Source organism: Chiloscyllium plagiosum, unplaced genomic scaffold (assembly GCF_037043375.1).
Source record: "Chiloscyllium plagiosum isolate Xiang-an unplaced genomic scaffold, Cpla_swu_hap1 HiC_scaffold_15, whole genome shotgun sequence".
Lineage (NCBI taxonomy): Eukaryota > Metazoa > Chordata > Chondrichthyes > Orectolobiformes > Hemiscylliidae > Chiloscyllium > Chiloscyllium plagiosum.
The window spans coordinates 54,021,994-54,039,430 of NW_028270153.1; the positions used below are offsets into that span (position 1 = coordinate 54,021,994).

The 17,437-nt window shown below is 41.3% G+C and overlaps 1 protein-coding gene across 1 annotated transcript in view; it reads right to left on the reverse strand.

Moving 5' to 3' along the window:
• The window catches only part of vstm2la (V-set and transmembrane domain containing 2 like a), an 80,387-nt gene that overhangs the window by 12,613 nt on the left and 50,337 nt on the right, over positions 1–17,437 (reverse strand). The window contains exon 3 of the mRNA XM_043710186.2: positions 12,166–12,216. Within this exon, the coding sequence (XP_043566121.2) occupies positions 12,166–12,216 (51 nt within the window). The remainder of the gene's footprint in view (positions 1–12,165; positions 12,217–17,437) is intronic.

Sequence of the window (17,437 nt, forward strand, 5' to 3'; positions counted from 1 at the left end):
AATTTATTTGATTTCCCACATTTTTCACACTTTACAATAATTTAGGGCATAAAATGTACCATGGTGTATTGTATTGACAATTTCATTAATAAGATAAAGATTTTAGAGACACTTTGTGAAAAATCAATTACACAGCCCTTTTCATTTCGCTTATTCAATATGCACAGCGTCAAGGTTTTCATTCTGAAGTCAGCGTTCATTTTAAAATTATGCGTCATACTGATTCCTATTTGTTTAGCAGATTCTGTCATCCTTCTTATTATTTTGTGGAATGCTAAGACAATTGTGATTTGATACTAGAGCAAATCTCTCCAAAGCATTTCTTTCCTGTCAACCCATGTGAGATTTTGTGAATCCAGCATTCATCAACATGTCGGAATTCCGACCATCATTTTGTAAAAGGATCATCTGGAGACTATATGTATATTGACCACTAGATGGTAGTAACATTACATTGTTCAAAATCACTGGTTAAGGTATATTTTGCCAAATCTATTTTGAGTTTGATAAGATCACAATGCCCCATTTCCACAAATGAGTGCACTTGTGGAAATCACAGGCATCAATATGTTTAAAAGTATTCTGTGTCAGTTCTAATCTGAAAGGCTGCCTTTTGGATCATGATCAAAGCAGAAGATCAGATTATCCTAAATATTTAACAGCAAGGCCTGGCAATTTGGTAAAATTCAGGGTAAAACGTCTGTAAGAAATTGGGTGCTCAATGTTCGGTTATCCAGCAACCTAACCAGTGCTCATTCAGAGGAGCAGAAGTAGCTGAACACAGAGCCAGGAGAGCAGAGGTGCACCTCCTAGCTCACAGTACTAACTTCTCTGAGTCCTCAACACTTCAGAACTACTACTGGCCTCCTTTGCACATCTTTTTGTCCTGAGAACAATCTTGTTGAACACAGTCACGTGTCCCATAAGTTTATCGATCACCTCCAAATGACACAGGTTACTAATATGGCTTAAATAAAACACCAAAAGAGCTGCAAATGCTGGAAATCAGAAATTTCTGAGAAATCTTACAGGTCTGGCAGCAACTGTGGACAGAAATCAGAGTTAATGTTTTGGGTCAAGTGACGTTTCCTCAGAACTGGTATAGCTTGCTGCACTCACCCATCAATTCAGAGACAACAATTTTTGATGCTGCTCAGTTCAGAGTAATGAACTGGTGAATGAAATTCTAGCAATACACATAGAATCCTCCTTTGGCAAGTTTAAATTGATCCAGGAGGTCTGACATGCTGCATATAGGTGTATGACCTTGACATACAACACTGGAGTGCTCAGCATGATTTTCACCTCACACAATCCCCTGTGACAATCCAACTCCCTCATCGCAACCCCAACAAAAGACCCAGAATTTCCAGGTCAAAATGGATTTGTTTTGGCTGCCCAATTTAGTTTATTCCAGGCTGGATTTTACAGGGGTTGAGAGAGGTGGTGGACTGTTTTTCTCTCCAGGAGGACAGCCGAGGTACCTAAACAAAACCCCACTCCATCATCTTAGCAGGAGGATCCCAAGAGTAGGACTCCCATCCTTTATTGGGAGGAACTCCCATCCTGGAGAACTGCCAGCCAATCTGCTTGACCACCAGCTTGAACAATCCCAGGAGCACCAGAACAGCAATGGGAGTGCTGCTGAGATTACAGTGAGTCCCAGGAAGAAATCCAACAGATCCTGGAATGAAGGAAGATGATGTTAATCCTTGGCACATTATAATCCAGTTATGGACCCACAACGTTTGTCTTGGTTAATGTCAGAAATCTCAGCATCTTACTAAGAGGCCACAAGATTTCACTTTTTTGAACAAAAAAGCTACAATTTACTATGTGAAGCTAGAAAAATAAAACAATCTGCGATATATATACAATTTATAGTCTAACATCCAGAGTAAAAATGCAACAAATATGGATTGACAAACTGGTTGAGTACCTCACAGATAACATCAAATAGATAATGCAGTCAAGACAGATCCCATGGATTTATCAGGAACCCACCTAGAATTAGTGAAATTACGTGACACCAAATCACATAAAAAAGCTTTATCTTCTTCACAAGGTGTCCCAGTTCTTCACTTTGGAAGATCTAGCTTTAGAACTCCCTCAAATGCCACTCCAATGTTGATGACATCAATGACTGTTCGTGTTCTTATAGTTCAATCACTTCCTCGGAGTCTGTGTTCCAATGGATTCCCAAGACTGTACTCTGACACTGTCTCAAGAACACAATTTAAGATCTTTCACAGAAAATTAGCTTCACTAGGCTGGCACTGCCCCAGCTTTTCTCTGAACTTGAATACTCTGAACTCTGAACTCTGAACTCACTGACACAAAGTAAGTATTGCTTGTGAGCTTCCTCCCCCTAGTCTCAGTTGCACTGAACAAACAATGGCTTCCACAACTGCTACAAAGCACTAACTCTCTCCAGCGCAGAGCTAATTACCTTAGACCACCTTCTGAGCTCCTTAGGACATCTCCTGAACTTTAACTGCCTGGAGTCAGCACACCTACATCCTGGGATCTTTTCTCACAGCTTGTGAATACCTGTTTGACCAGTAGCCTGAAGGTAGCAAACTTTAGCCACAACTGCCTCAGACTAACTGACTAGGTTCCACAGGCTCCCTATTTTCACCCTCCCCATGCCGTACTGTCGTTGTTGCTCTAGTCCCCACAATGTAAGCACACTCTTGTCTGCAGCTGCTTCATGGGGAAACAACAAGACTGGACTATACATGGACAACTTGCCATGTTCCATCCCAAACTCTCATTGTGTGCCAGAAGTCTCCATAGTTACACCATAGAAGTACCTGGAACAAAGGCAAGTAACATTTGTAACAACTGGAGGGATTGAGTAGCCAGGAGACTGATGTGATCAGGGCCAGCAAGCTGAGGAGGCTTCCAGAAGGCATTGATTAAGCATTACATTGGAGGTTAAGCTGATGAAAGTTCATGAAATGAGAAGAAAATTGGTGTTATGAATATAGAATTGGCTCAGTAACAGGAAATCAAGGTTGGTCTTGGATTAATATTTTTTGCCAGACTCAGAGATAGTTTGCAGTGATGTTTTCTATAGGGGAGGCTTTAAACTAAAGTGGCAGCAGCTTAGGAAGCAGTACAGGGAGATAGAAGAGAAGGGAACAAGAAAATAATGTGAAAGGGAATAATAAGGGTAAAAAGCTTAGCCTTAAGGCTATGTATCTTAATGCAAACAACATTTGCTGTAAAATGGATGTATTAGTTGTGCAAATAGATATAAGCATGTATGAGGTGATTGAGACATGACTGCAGGGTTACCAAAGTTGGGATACGAATATCTGTTGACTGCACTCAGTTTTTAGGAAGGACAGACAAAAAGGAACAAGAGGTAAGGTAGCATTGCTGGTTAACTAGCACATTAATGCAATAGTGAAGGAGGAAATTAAGTGAAGTGGAATCTATGAGGATCGAGCTTATAAACATCAAGGGGCAGAAAATCTAAAGCAGGGTTAATATAAACCCCCATGCTATATTCATAATGTTGGGAAGGCATTAATCAAGAAATTAGAGATTGAAGCAATAAAAGTACAGTTATAATTCTGGGCAACTTTAATCTACACATCTATCGGGCACATCAAATCAGTAACAATCTCATGGAGGAGGAATTCCAGGAGTGTGTGCGGGATGATTTTCTGGTTCAGGAATCAACTAGATAACAGGCCATTCCAGATGGGTTGTTGCATGATCAAAATAGAATAACTGGCAATCTAGCTGTGTGAGGTCTCTTTGGGAAGAGAGACCAGAATACGATCAAATTCTTCACTAAGATGGAAAGTGATGTAATTGATTCTGAGTCTATAGTGCTGTATCTAACAAAGGAAACTACAATTGTGTGAGATGCAAGCAAACTAGGATAAATTAGGGAATGTTATTTAATACTATTACTTGTCAACAGATAAGGGTAAACAAATAAAGAGCTCATGGATGAACTGCAACAATTGTTCATTCCTGTCTGGGATATTATAAGATCCAAGTAAGGGGCAAAAATTTGGCCAAAACAAAAATACGACAAATCTGCTGCTTACTTTACAACCTTCTGGGCTCAATATTGAGTTCCACACCTTCAGATTATGAACCCATTCCTTCCCTTTCTTTTAGCTGTGTTAGCTACATTCTCTGTCACCACGTCCTCGCTCCCCTCCTCCGCACCCTCCACCCCCCAGTGAGACTGTCTGTCCTTTCCGGTGTGGCAGTTAGACACACCATTGTTCTGCTATTCTCACATTCCAATCACTTAATCTGAATTATCAACATCCTTCCACCCTCTTCACCCCACCCCACTACCTCTGCTCCTTCCGCTCCACTATAGCATAAATGCTGCCTGCTCCACACTTTACTTCAGCTCTGATGAAGTGTCATCTAGAATCAAAACATTAGCTTGCTCTCTCTCCATGGATGCTGCCTGACCAATTGCAATCTCCCGCATTTTTTTTATTTCTTGTGCGAATTGGAAGCAGTTTAAATTTCAAAGGAGTAAAAGGGAACTGATTAAGATGGCAAAAGAGTAAGCTTGCAGAGAACATCCAAGCTGACTATAAAAGCTTCTGTAAGTATGTGAAGAAAAAAAGATTAGTGAGAAGAAATACAGGTGCCTTATAGCCAGAAAATAAAAAAAATACCATTATACTGGGGAACAAATAGATGGTAGACGAAATTAAATACATATTTTGATTCTGACTTCATAAAGGAGAACTTAAATAATTTTCCAACAATGTTGGGGAACACAGGGTCTAGTGAGTGAGATGAACTGAAAGAAATCAGCATTACAACTAGTTGGGTTGATTAAGGGGGAACTAGCAACTGTAGTTTATGTGGACTTTCAGAAGACTTTTGATAGATTCTCATGAAAACATTTGGGTAGAATTACAGTACATGGGATCATCAGTAGTATGCTGACCAGAATAAAGAACTGGTTTGCAGACAGGAAACAAAGATTAGGAATAAGTGGGTCATTTTCCAAGTGGAAGGCAGTGATTAGTGAGGTACTACAGGGGTCAGCTATTTACAATTTTTGTTAATGATTTACATGAGGGAAGTAAATAGAATATCTCCAAGTTTGCAGACTATACCAAACTAAGTAGGATGGTGTACTGTGAGGAAGATGTACAGCTGTTTCAGTGTGATTTGGGCATGTTGAGCAAGTAGGAAAATGCACAGCAGATGGAGTCAAAGAGTCATACAGACCCTTCGGTCCAACTCATTCTTGTCGACCGGAAATCCCAATCTTACCGAGTCCTGTTTGCCAGCATTTGGCAGATATTCCTCCAAGTTGAAACTTTATTGCTGGAACAGCACAGCAGGTCAGGCAGCATCCAGGGAACAGGAGATTCGACGTTTCGGGCACAGGCCCTTCTTCAGGAATGAGCAGAGAGTGTTCAGCAGGAGAAGATAAAAGGTAGGGAGGAGGGACTTGGAGGAGGGGAGTTGGAAATGTGATAGGTGGAAAGAGGTCAAGGTGAGGGTGATAGGTCGGAGTAGGGTGGAGGCGGAGAGGTCAAGAAGAAGACTGCAGGTCAGGAAGGCGGTGCCGGGCTGGAAGGATCCGGCTGAGACAAGGTGGGGGGAGGGGGGATGAAGAAACTGGTGAAGTCCAAGTTCATCCCCTGCGGTTGGAGGGTTCCCAGTCGGAAGATAAGACGCTCCTCCTCCGACCGTCGGGTTGTTGTGGTTTGGCGGTGGATGAGTCCAATGACCTGCATATCCTCGGTGGAGTGGGAGGGGGAGTTGAAATGCTGTGCCACAGGTTGGTTGGGTTGGTTCGTCCGGGTGGCCCAGAGGTGCTCCCTGAATCGCTCCGCAAGTAGGCGGCCTGTCTCCCCAATATAGAGGAGGCCACACCGGCTGCAGCGGATGCAGTAGATGATGTGGGTGGAGGTGCAGGTGAATCTGTGGCGGATATGGAAGTTTCCCTTGGGGCCTTGGAGAGAAGTGAGGGGGGAGGTGTGGGCGCAAGTGTTGCACCTCCTGCGGTTGCAAGGGAAGGTGCCGGGAGTGGTGGTTGGGTCGGTGGGGGGTGTGGATCTGACAAGGGAGTCGCGGAGGGAGTGGTCTCTACGGAAAGCTGATAGGGGAGGGGAGGGAAATATATCCTTGGTGCTGGGGTCTGTTTGGAGGTGGCGGAAGTGACGGCGGATGATGCGCTGTACATGGAGATTGGTGGGGTGGTAGGTGAGGACCAGTGGGGTTCTGTCAAATATCCGCCACAGATTCACCTGCACCTCCACCCACATCATCTACTGCATCCGCTGCAGCCGGTGTGGCCTCCTCTATATTGGGGAGACAGGCCGCCTACTTGCGGAGCGATTCAGGGAGCACCTCTGGGCCACCCGGACGAACCAACCCAACCAACCTGTGGCACAGCATTTCAACTCCCCCTCCCACTCCACCGAGGATATGCAGGTCATTGGACTCATCCACCGCCAAACCACAACAACCCGACGGTCGGAGGAGGAGCGTCTTATCTTCCGACTGGGAACCCTCCAACCGCAGGGGATGAACTTGGACTTCACCAGTTTCTTCATCCCCCCTCCCCCCACCTTGTCTCAGCCGGATCCTTCCAGCCCGGCACCGCCTTCCTGACCTGCAGTCTTCTTCTTGACCTCTCCGCCTCCACCCTACTCCGACCTATCACCCTCACCTTGACCTCTTTCCACCTATCACATTTCCAACTCCCCTCCTCCAAGTCCCTCCTCCCTACCTTTTATCTTCTCCTGCTGAACACTCTCTGCTCATTCCTGAAGAAGGGCCTGTGCCCGAAACGTCGAATCTCCTGTTCCCTGGATGCTGCCTGACCTGCTGTGCTGTTCCAGCAATAAAGTTTCAACTTTGATCTCCAGCATCTGCAGACCTCACTTTCTCCTCGAAGATATTCCTCCAAGCCCTTCTTACTTATATACCCATGCAAATGCCTTTTAAATGTTGCAATTATACCAGCCTCCACCACTTCATTTCGCAGCTCATTATATACAATCACCATCCTCTGCATGAAAAAGATACCCCTCAGGTCCTTATAAATCTTTTCCCTCTCACCTGAAACGTATGCTCTCTAGTTTTGGAATCCCACACATAAGGAATAAGATCTTGGCTATTCACTTTATCCATGTCCCTCATGATTTTATAAACCTCTATAAAGTCTAGCCTTAGCCTCCAACGCTCCAGGGAAAAAAATACCCCAGCCTATTTAGCCTCTCCCTACAACTGAAATCATCCAACCCTTGTAACACCCTTGTAAATCTTTTTTGCACCCTCTCAAGTTTAACAGCATTCTTCCTATAGAAGGGCAACCATAAAACGGATAAATATGAGGTTATCCACTTTCGTAGAAAAACTAGGAAGATAAATTGTTATCAGAAAGGTGATAGATTGGGAAAGGGTAAGGTGCAATGAGACTTGTTGTCCTTGTACATCAGTGCTGCAAATAAGCACGCAGATGCAGCAAGCCATGAAGGTGGCAAATGCTTTGTTGGCCTTCATAGTGAGAGGATGCAAGTAGGCCTTGGTGAGATCACACCTGTGTATAATTTTGGACTCCTTATCTGAGAAAGAATGTTTTGGCTATGGAGGAGATGCAGCAAAGGTTTACCAGACTGATTCCTTGGAAGACAAGACTGACGTAGGAAGAGATTCTGGATCAGATAGTACTATATTGTTTAATAAGAGAGAGAAGAAGACTGAGGTGAGGAGAAATGTTTTCATCCAGACTGTGGTGAGCCTGTGGAATTGATTGTCAAAGAAAGTGTTTGAGGCCAAACCATAGACTGTTCTTCAAGAAGGAGCTGAATATAATTATTAGGGCTAAAGGGATTAAAGGACATAGGAAAAAAGTGGGAACAAGGTACTGAATTGGATAATCAGCCACAATCTCATTGAATGCACAGCAGGCTTGAATGGCCTACTCCTGCTCCTGCTCCTATTTGCTATGTTTCTATGTTTCTTAAGAGTCATTAGTCTTACCTTTATTGTGCCTGTACAGTCATCTCAGGACCCAAAACACAGGCATGGAATCAAGTCATCCTCAATTGTGAGGACTGCATAAGACAATGAATTGGGTGTATGGAACATTGGATGTTCAAAAACTCAGCCACACAGTAGATAGTTACGAGAATAGCTGAAGACTTCAGGATGGTTGGCAGAGTAAAATGAGTAGAAGAGTGATTGTTGGAGTTCAATACACAGATATGTGATGCACTGTGAGATGAATGATATGGAAAGACAATAGACTACAAATGATTCAATTTTGAAGAACGTAGATGAGAGATGCTAAAGTCCATGGACACAATTCCGTAAAGGAAAGAGTGGCTAGTTAAGAAAAAAATAATTACTTAGGTTTATAAATAGAAGAACAGCATAGAAAAGTGACAAGGTCATACCAGAACCACATAAATCACTGGTGAGGTCTCATCTGGAGAATTGTGCTAATTCTGGACACTATAGTTCAGGAAAAATGTAAAGGCTTTAGAAAGGGTTCAGAAGAGATTTACTCAAGCTTTCCCAATGGTTCTTCCTTCTCTGAAGAATATTTCCAGAATTATATTTAGTATCATCTGTTTATTGGCTTGCATTTCAAAATCCAAAAAAAATTCTGTGATTTATAAAAAACAAATCTGATATACTCTGTAACACAATTGTTGCCCTAATAAGGCTTCTGTTCTCATATATAAGACACCTCTGGTACAAAAATGATGCAACATAATGATGTGTGAAGGTAAGCAGCTATACATTAGTCTTAGATATTCGATGAAATAGAAATCAGCATTAATTCTCCACAGAATAAGAGTAGAGGTTCAGAAAAAAAAGCAACATCAGCTTTAAATGCAGGCAGAAATAGATCATTGAGGGATGAAGGAATTCTGAACACCTCATGGCTTGCTGTTCATGTCATCACTCACATCAGGGGTAGGGAGTATGATTTACACGTCATGCTGTGGCAATAGTAAGCCTGTGATTAAGCTCCAAACAACGAGTGTGTCCAGGGCAATGTCAGACAGGCTTTGCTGTGTTCTGAGATTAGCCTAGCAAGATAACAGCAGGAGCAGGGAAGCTGTACTTGCAGTCAGTCTTAGCAGCTTGTACCTGCAGAGAGACAGGAACCCCTGATACCACCTACTACCCGGAATAGAAAACTCAATTAACATTCAGCAACATTGAAGAAACTCAGGGCTTTGTGCATGTAAAATTCTATGTGCATCAAAGCATCCTCAAAATGGTAATAACCGCACACTGTGATTAAAACTGATTTTCGCCTCAATGCACGGAGTCTATTTCTTGCATATACAATGACATACCATTATGCTAATGGATTCCCTCTCCCTGCAGCAGCTGCAGTCTGCAGCAATCCTATCCCCATAGGAATACCAGCAGCTGCAACTACTGCAGACAGAGTAGGCTCCCTCTCTTCTCTTGTGAAGCTCACCCTGCCTTAACCCCTTACTAGCCTCTCTTAGCACATTGAACTTTGCCGAGGGTGATCGGTGGAAATGAGGGATAATGGGATGCTGATTGATACATAACCACCAGGGCTATAAGATTTAGGAGGTGTGAGCAGACAACAAAGGTTAGAAAAATGGAAGGTCAGTCAGCTCACATCACTGGCACACGAAGCTGACTATTTCTCATAGAGAGACCATTGCAGAGAACATTGATTCACCTTTTTAGCCAGGAGCAAGTTAATGTGGCATTTGTGTAGGACAGAGCTCTTTAGACAGTATGCGAGCAAAGTAACTTCAGAAGGAAGAGAAAGATGTTAACATTTTCAGCTGTTAACACTTTCCCTCTAACTTCTTGCTAGAATCAAACATAACCTAATAACAGGTTTCAGATTAGACCAATGCCAACAAACCGTTTTTTGGTACCCCCCACTGCTCCTTTCCTGCTCCCCCATTCAGGGTTTAGCAAGCCTCGCAATAGATCATTAATTTCAAATCACAGAACAGAGTCTGTGAAATTGATTCGTGATAGCCAATTACGGGATACTGACTTTCACAGTCATGGAGTCTCCACAGGGTGTCCAACAATGCTGGATGAGATTCAGAAGCAGAAGTTTCAATTCCCGATTTCAAAAGAGCCAAAAACGTTGCTGGTGAAGGGGAAGGAACAGTGTGCGATTTTCAAGATACCCCATTTTGGCTTTAAGCCACCCACATTGTGGGAGACAGAAATTTGTCCAGTCAACATAAACACTTGAGAGGAACATAAATTTGTGTAACCATCATGATGTAAAGTTATTTATAGCCCAGGGCATGGTTTAAGACTGCAGGCATCAGTGAAAGTTAAAAAGATTCCTCTCTGTTCAAGCAGATTTTTAGCTGCTTGTTGATATTTCCTTAAGGGTTCTTTATGAATGCTTGCCTGATTTCTCACAGCTATGATCACCTCAACATGGATTGCCAGTTCAGTTTGACAGTTTAAAGAGGATATCAAAGGATGTGGAAGATGAATAAAAATTTGTGTGATTAAAGATGAAGCACTTGAGATTACAAAAATTGGCTTTTGCGAATGAGGGTAACTTTAACTATCAAGTCTGTGTAGTTAAATTTGTATAACATATTTAGAAATTTAATTTAGTTAATCTCCATACCACTCCTTTGTTTTTAATGGATCCTGGATGAGTTGGCATAAAGAGTCTTGGGGGGTTGGTGGCTACATGGGGGTATGAGAGGTGAGGCAGAGAAGGCCGAAAACAAGTGGGATAAAGTTCCAGTGAACTGAGGTGAAATTACTATATGTGCCTCTTGGTACTTGGCTGCCATTATGGCCATTTATGCTCTAGGGTCAGAGGTCCTTATTCTACACCCTCTACCCCTGAATGAAGATTGCAACATTTAGGGTCCAGTGCAGCAAGTAGACAAATTTCCTGACTCATGCTAACCACCTCAGTGGCAAAATTTCAGGCCTGCAAGTCAGATATCTGCTTTTCATTTTCAAGTAAGTAACACATTGGAGGTTAGAAATCCATCTTGGGTATTCATATGAAACATTCTGTCTGCTGTGCACCCAGGTCAGATATCTCATTTGTTTAGAATCTATGACCGGTGACTATGTGTCTACCCTTCCCCCCCACCCAGCCAGTCTTTAGGATAGGTGTAGAAAGAGAGAGAGAGAGAGAAAGAATAGAGACAGAGAAGAGAGAGAGAGAGACAGACAGACAAAGACAGACAGAGTCAGACGGAAACATAGAGAGAGGAGAGAGAGGGGGAAAGAGACAGACAAAGAAAGGAGAGAGAGAGAGAGAGAGACACACACACACAAAGATTATTTAGCTCATGTTCCACTTTTTACCTGGATGATTGTCCTGACCTGTAATAAACTATTCAGTGTCATTATAACATTTATAACATGACACTTTAATGTAAATTAAATTATTGATTCTGGCAAGTCACCATTATGTATATTATTAGATCTGAGCTTGCTACCAACAGTCACTTGGGAGACATGTCCATTGCACATTTCCTTTGGGGTGTAATCATAGACAATAGTGAAAGCACCTCCACCCCACAATGCCATTCCATCAGCTACAAGAACCGATCTAAGCACACTGCTCTTTGGTGCTGCTGCTATGCATATTGGATGTTTGGAATCAGTCTCTCCAGCTCCTCCCTATTAGGCAAAGGAGTCCAGCACCATGAAGTATGCCATCTGATTTTCTTTTATTTCAATAATATACTTTATGCATAAAAAGTCTTTATGTACATAAATAGTCATTAAAGCAGTTCAGTTCTGTACAGTAGCACATAAAGAAACAAGAAAAACACTGGAATTTGACTCTATCCAATAAACAAACCTGTAAAACAAGCTCAGTGTAAACCAGAAATGCAGGACCATTATTGTGTGCTACTTTAGGCATTTGATATTTCCTGAAGAAGGGCTTATGCCCGAAACATCGATTCTCCTGCTCCTTGGATGCTGCCTGACCTGCTGTGCTTTTCCAGCAACACATTTTTCAGCATTTGATATTTTGTTTTTTACAGATGTCTTACAATGAAAATGATCCTAAAGTTCTTTATTCGACTGTTCTACTTACTTCTTCATATGCAAATGACATCTGTAGATTTTGCTTATCATTGGGAGATATAACTTGACACAAAGTGAGATTTAAACTGGAAACAGTCAGTTACTGCAACTCACACTGATTTTTGTTGCGTCCTTCCTAGGCTCCTCATGGGTGGAAGTCTTCATCTGTTAAAAAAAAAAGAAAAATGAAATGCATGAAAGAATGGGAGATAGAGAGACAGAGAGAGAGAGTAAAAACAAGGATAGCATTTTTATGAAGGCTCAACCATTTCAATGAAACTTCAATTCCCCAAATAGGTGAAAAGCAATCTCAGACACACTTATTAGACAAAATGACAGTTGACTAAAGTGTTGCTTTATTAGGGTGAAGCCAGTCATGTAATTTAATTATATACTCAAAGGATTGCTTGCAGTTTTATTCTTTTACACATCTTGCATTCTAAATAAAGGAGAACAGTTACTTTACAGCATGCTACACATGGGGACATTAACACAATGTGTAAATGTGTGAGGAAAAAAAACCTTGTGCTGTTTATTAAATGTCTCTGCAACTTAAAGGCTGTACACTTGAGATGTGCCTCATGAATCAAGGATGGTAATCACATCTACTATACTTAGACTTCAAGGGAGTTAGCCTTGTCTGCCATATCAGAGATAAGAGCAAAGACCAACCTCACCAAGAATTAGTACTGTCACGGGGATATTTTGCAATATGCCACATTTCTCCCCTGACAATAGCTCCCTCTATTGTTATTTAAACACAGGAAATATTCTGATATCAGTGCTATTACCAAATGTGACCCACTTGCAACAAAGTCTTGTTTTTCAAAACACCCATTAATTAAGAAGAGGACATTTTATTTAACAGCATACATAGCAAAAAACAAGAAGGTCTTGAAATTATGCTGAGCTTGAAAAATCATCTTTTATCTTATAACAGGCACAGTTAGACCAGGATCTTGAGGGTTTTTCAAAATGTCAGTGAAACAGAGAGCTTTTAAGAAGAGTTGCAGAAGAGACAAAATGAGCTGAGGCGTGAAACAAAGTAGTGAAACTTGGCAGCATGTAATTTCCAGCTTCCTGAATATTTTATCCAGCAATAAACTCTGCTGAAAATAGGCTGCTAATGACTGTACTGACCCAGTTCAGATAAAATATCTTTTGATCTGTTTGGCATCATTTGTTCTGAATGCCAAGCCTGCTTTCTCTCTATTACAATGTCAAACTATTTCTTTCTTACCCCAAATCAACCTGTTTGAACACTCTTCTGTGACCATCCTATTCTGAGATGGGACTTGAACCCAGTCCTTATGGCCCAGCAGCAAATATACAGCAACCACTGCACCACAAAGCCCTTTTCAAGCTGCATTGTAGATCAGTCCTAACCTTGATCATTTGTTGCTCTTTACCCTATTGACTACTTCCTTTATGAGACATCATTCCTGCTGTCCTAAATCTATGTTCTCCTGCTAGCCTAGTATTTTGGAAAGGATTGCACTGGTTTTAGTGACCACCCTTGAAAGGTACTTCACTGGTTGTAATCTTAAGGTCATGAAAGGCTATATGCCATTGTTAGACCATTTTCACTTTAACTCATTAATATCAATGATACATCTTCTGCACCATTTTGTCCTGAAGCTGAGTAGGGATTTTATTAATTCATTTGTCATAATCCTGCTTACTTCCACACCAAGGATTAACCTTGTTGCTCTCCTCTGTACTGCTTCTGGGCTTGACTGTCCTGTTTCTGTTGATGTCACTGGAACTGTTCACAATAATCCAAATATTCTAAAATAAGTGGGCAGAAGTTTATGAGCAAAGGTTTACACCCTTGAATTTATGACAGGCAATTCTGCCCCCCACAACTCTCATAGACCAGAGCACTGAGAGCTAAATGTTACACAGTGAGAGATTAAATAATTAATGCCAGAGATTCTTATTTAAATTCCCTTTCAGCACATCCTCTGCCATCCATAGAGTCCATGATTCTTCTACTTCATCTTCCAAATGCTACTCCTTCACCACTCATTGTAGCAATTGCATGTGGTAGATACCCTGACAAGCTCACTTTGTAAGTGATTGCCTACCTCTTATGAGTTTTGCCTTCCTCAATCCCATTCCCATTAACCCACTGGTTAGCCAACCTCCAATTCAAGCCCCCATGCTAGCTGCCTTCAGAAATGCCTCACTCTCCTCTAGTACTGTCACTTTTTCTTTGAAAATCTCCATTATCACCCCACTGCTCATAATAAAAAGACTCTCAACCACTCTGTCCTTAAAAGTATCTATCCCCTCCCTAACACCACCTTCCTTTCCAAAGTCCTTCAGCATGTTATTGCCTTCTGGTCCATGACCACCCAACTCCACATTTAAATCTTTCCAATCAGACTGTGAATGGGCAGTAGAATGACAGGAAGATTACAAATGACATCTGTTTTGACTCTGGGTGTGGGTCACTGTTTTATCATAATTTTCAAATTTTTTTTACCTCAAATTACATAATTAAATGCTTGGAAGGGTACACTACTGAATTTAACAGATTTTGTGTATGGATTTGAAACTCTGTAGAAAATAATTTACCAGCTACAAAATATATTTATCCTTGTAGTGCTCTGAGGGAATAGAGAGCTGTGTGAATATCTGTACCAACTTTTCATTGGCATCCAAACAGACATTAAAGATTAATACGATCAAAGATGGACTTCTCTTGGCTAACATTTACAAGTTTGAAAATAAAACTAACAAAAAGCAAGTTTATTCTGACTTTCTAAAATAATTATGAGATTTGTTTCCGGAATTGATTATATGGAAATTCCAAACTCTAAATAAATTATTGGAAGTCCAGCAAGGACAAGGTAAAACAGTGGCTCCCCACATACGCCCAACACATATCTCAAAGTGTACAAATTATTTCAGCAATTTGGGCAATGTTGTACACTGATATTTCTGTTGTCTTGTGAAGCTCATAGTAGCCTCAGTTCTGGGTTTGGACTATAGAAGTGACCATGTGAGGATGTCATTGGTAGTGAAGCAGAAAACCCAAACAGACAGCCAAATCATCTAATATCTGGCTGTTATATTCAGGGATCTCAAAGATGTTGACTGAATTAATGAATGATTGAGTGAGTGAATTAGAGTGTGAATGAGTGAGTGAGTTAGAGATGAGTGAGTGAATAGATTAGTGAGTGAGTGAGTGAGTGAGTTAAGGAGTCAGTGGGTGAGTGAGTAAGATGGGGAGCATCAGTGCATGGGTGCATAAGTCATTGGACAAGTGTGTGAATGAGTGAGCAGACATGTGAGGTAATAAGTGAATGGATGGGGATGGATAGGTGAGTGGTGAGGTGAGCGGAAGAGAGACTTTGGTGAGTGGGTAGACAGTGGTCTCAAGAAAGGTGGGAAATCAAATCTGAGAAGGTCAAAGCATCAGATATCTGGGTCAGCAGGGATGGTCAGTAACATTGGGCAGGGTGGTCAGTCTGGCAGGGATGCAACTGGGTGATGGTAGGTTGAGTTTCACTGTTAATCATTGAGTTCCATCAGAGATTAAACAATATAACAGTACTAGGGTAAGTATTCAGGAAAGTACTGCCTATTTAGCCCAAGTAGTTGACACTGAGCTTAGTGTATAACATTGACATAGTATCCCAGCACAAATCAGCCCATCAAGATTTTAAAGTTGCCACACAGTTACAGCTCAGGAGATAGAATGGGTCCTAAAGCCAAGGCAGCCACCTCAACATGTGCTGCTTGACTTCACATGGTCTGAACCAGTGACATTTTATTTATTTTAATTTGGTAGAACATTGCAATTTTTAAATCTCATTCAGTAGTGGGGGGCAAAGTGGCTCAGTGGTTAGCACTGCTGCCTCACAGCGCCAGGGACCCAGATTCAATTCCCGGCTTGGGTGACTGTCTGTGTGGAGTTTGTGCATTCTCCACGTGTCTGGGTGGGTTTCCTCTGGGTGCTCTGCTTTCCTCCCACAATCACAAAGATGTGCAGGTTAGATGAATTGGCCATGGTAAATTGCCCATAATGTTGGGTGCATTGGTCAGAGGGAAATGGGTCTGGATGGGTTACTCTGCGGAGGGTTGGTGTGGACTTGTTGGGCTGAAGAGCCTGTTTCCATATTGTAGTTAATCTAATCTAATCAGTGATGGATTCTTCATGAGAACTTTTATGGTGATGTCATCAAGTCCACAAAGTGATACAGCTGAAGTAAAACCTTTCACAGGTAGACAACCTCATGATGCAAAGAATAATTTGGCATGTCATTCCAGCTACATTTACAGAGCATGTATCTCAATAACAACTCCCCCCACCCCCTAACTCAATCCTGACTTCCTAAATTATATGTGAATCAAACAGATTTATTAATCCTTGATAGCTTTTCTTGACAGGTTTCGATCCAATTCCTTTGGAGATGTACCTAATTGTCCCAGAATTCACCAGTACACCCACTCCCATACCCACTGTCTTTTTCTCCAAGGATTATTCCATTTATCCAATATACTGTGAGGAAGGGGGCAGCTTCAAACTACAATGATCACACATAAAGGCTTGTGAGTTTGTAATTGTATAATTGTATTCACAATCCCAACAGAAATTCTTCTTTAGGCAATATAATTGTGAGGCAGTTGGCTAAACATGTTTGAACGTTAAGTATTTTGCATGTTCCACTTGAAAACGCTCACTTACTCTAACTCTACTCCACATTTTAATTTTGTTTGACTGCTTTCAAAATGTTAGTATCATTTCAAAATGGATAGTTGGGCAGTCAGTGAAAACTGCATGATGAAATTAAGTCATAGCGTTGACCTACGGTTAGGGTAATTGGTAGTTGCTATGGTCGCATTAGTGGAGTGTATTCAACATGGGGTGGAATTATTTGCCATTTGCATGGAACTAATGAATATTATGTAGGACAACTGCATCAATCATAAGTCATTTACTTTTACACAGCAAGTTGGAAAGACATTGCTGCTTTACAAAATGAAAAATCGCCAATTATGATGAAATATAGAAATTTGGGCTGTTTTTAATAGAGAAAAATTAAACCCTACCCTTCATTTAAGTTTCTAGGTTGGATTGATTGAGAAAACAAAAGACAATGGAATCAATGGAAATATGATAGAGCTACACATTCTTTGTTCTAGTTAGTTCCAGGCTTCTTACTGAACTTATTCCAATCTGGTTGGATCTCTTACTTTAGTCAATACTTGATTTTCATATACCCAGTTGGTTCAAATAATGTTAGAAAACATGCAATGTCTTCTCAAATCTGCTCATTCAATCACTACTTTCATGGACCCTCTCTTAATCCCTGAAGCACAAATACTTTCCATAATTCTTCCAAGAAAGATGAACTTGAGTTATTTTCTAATCCTG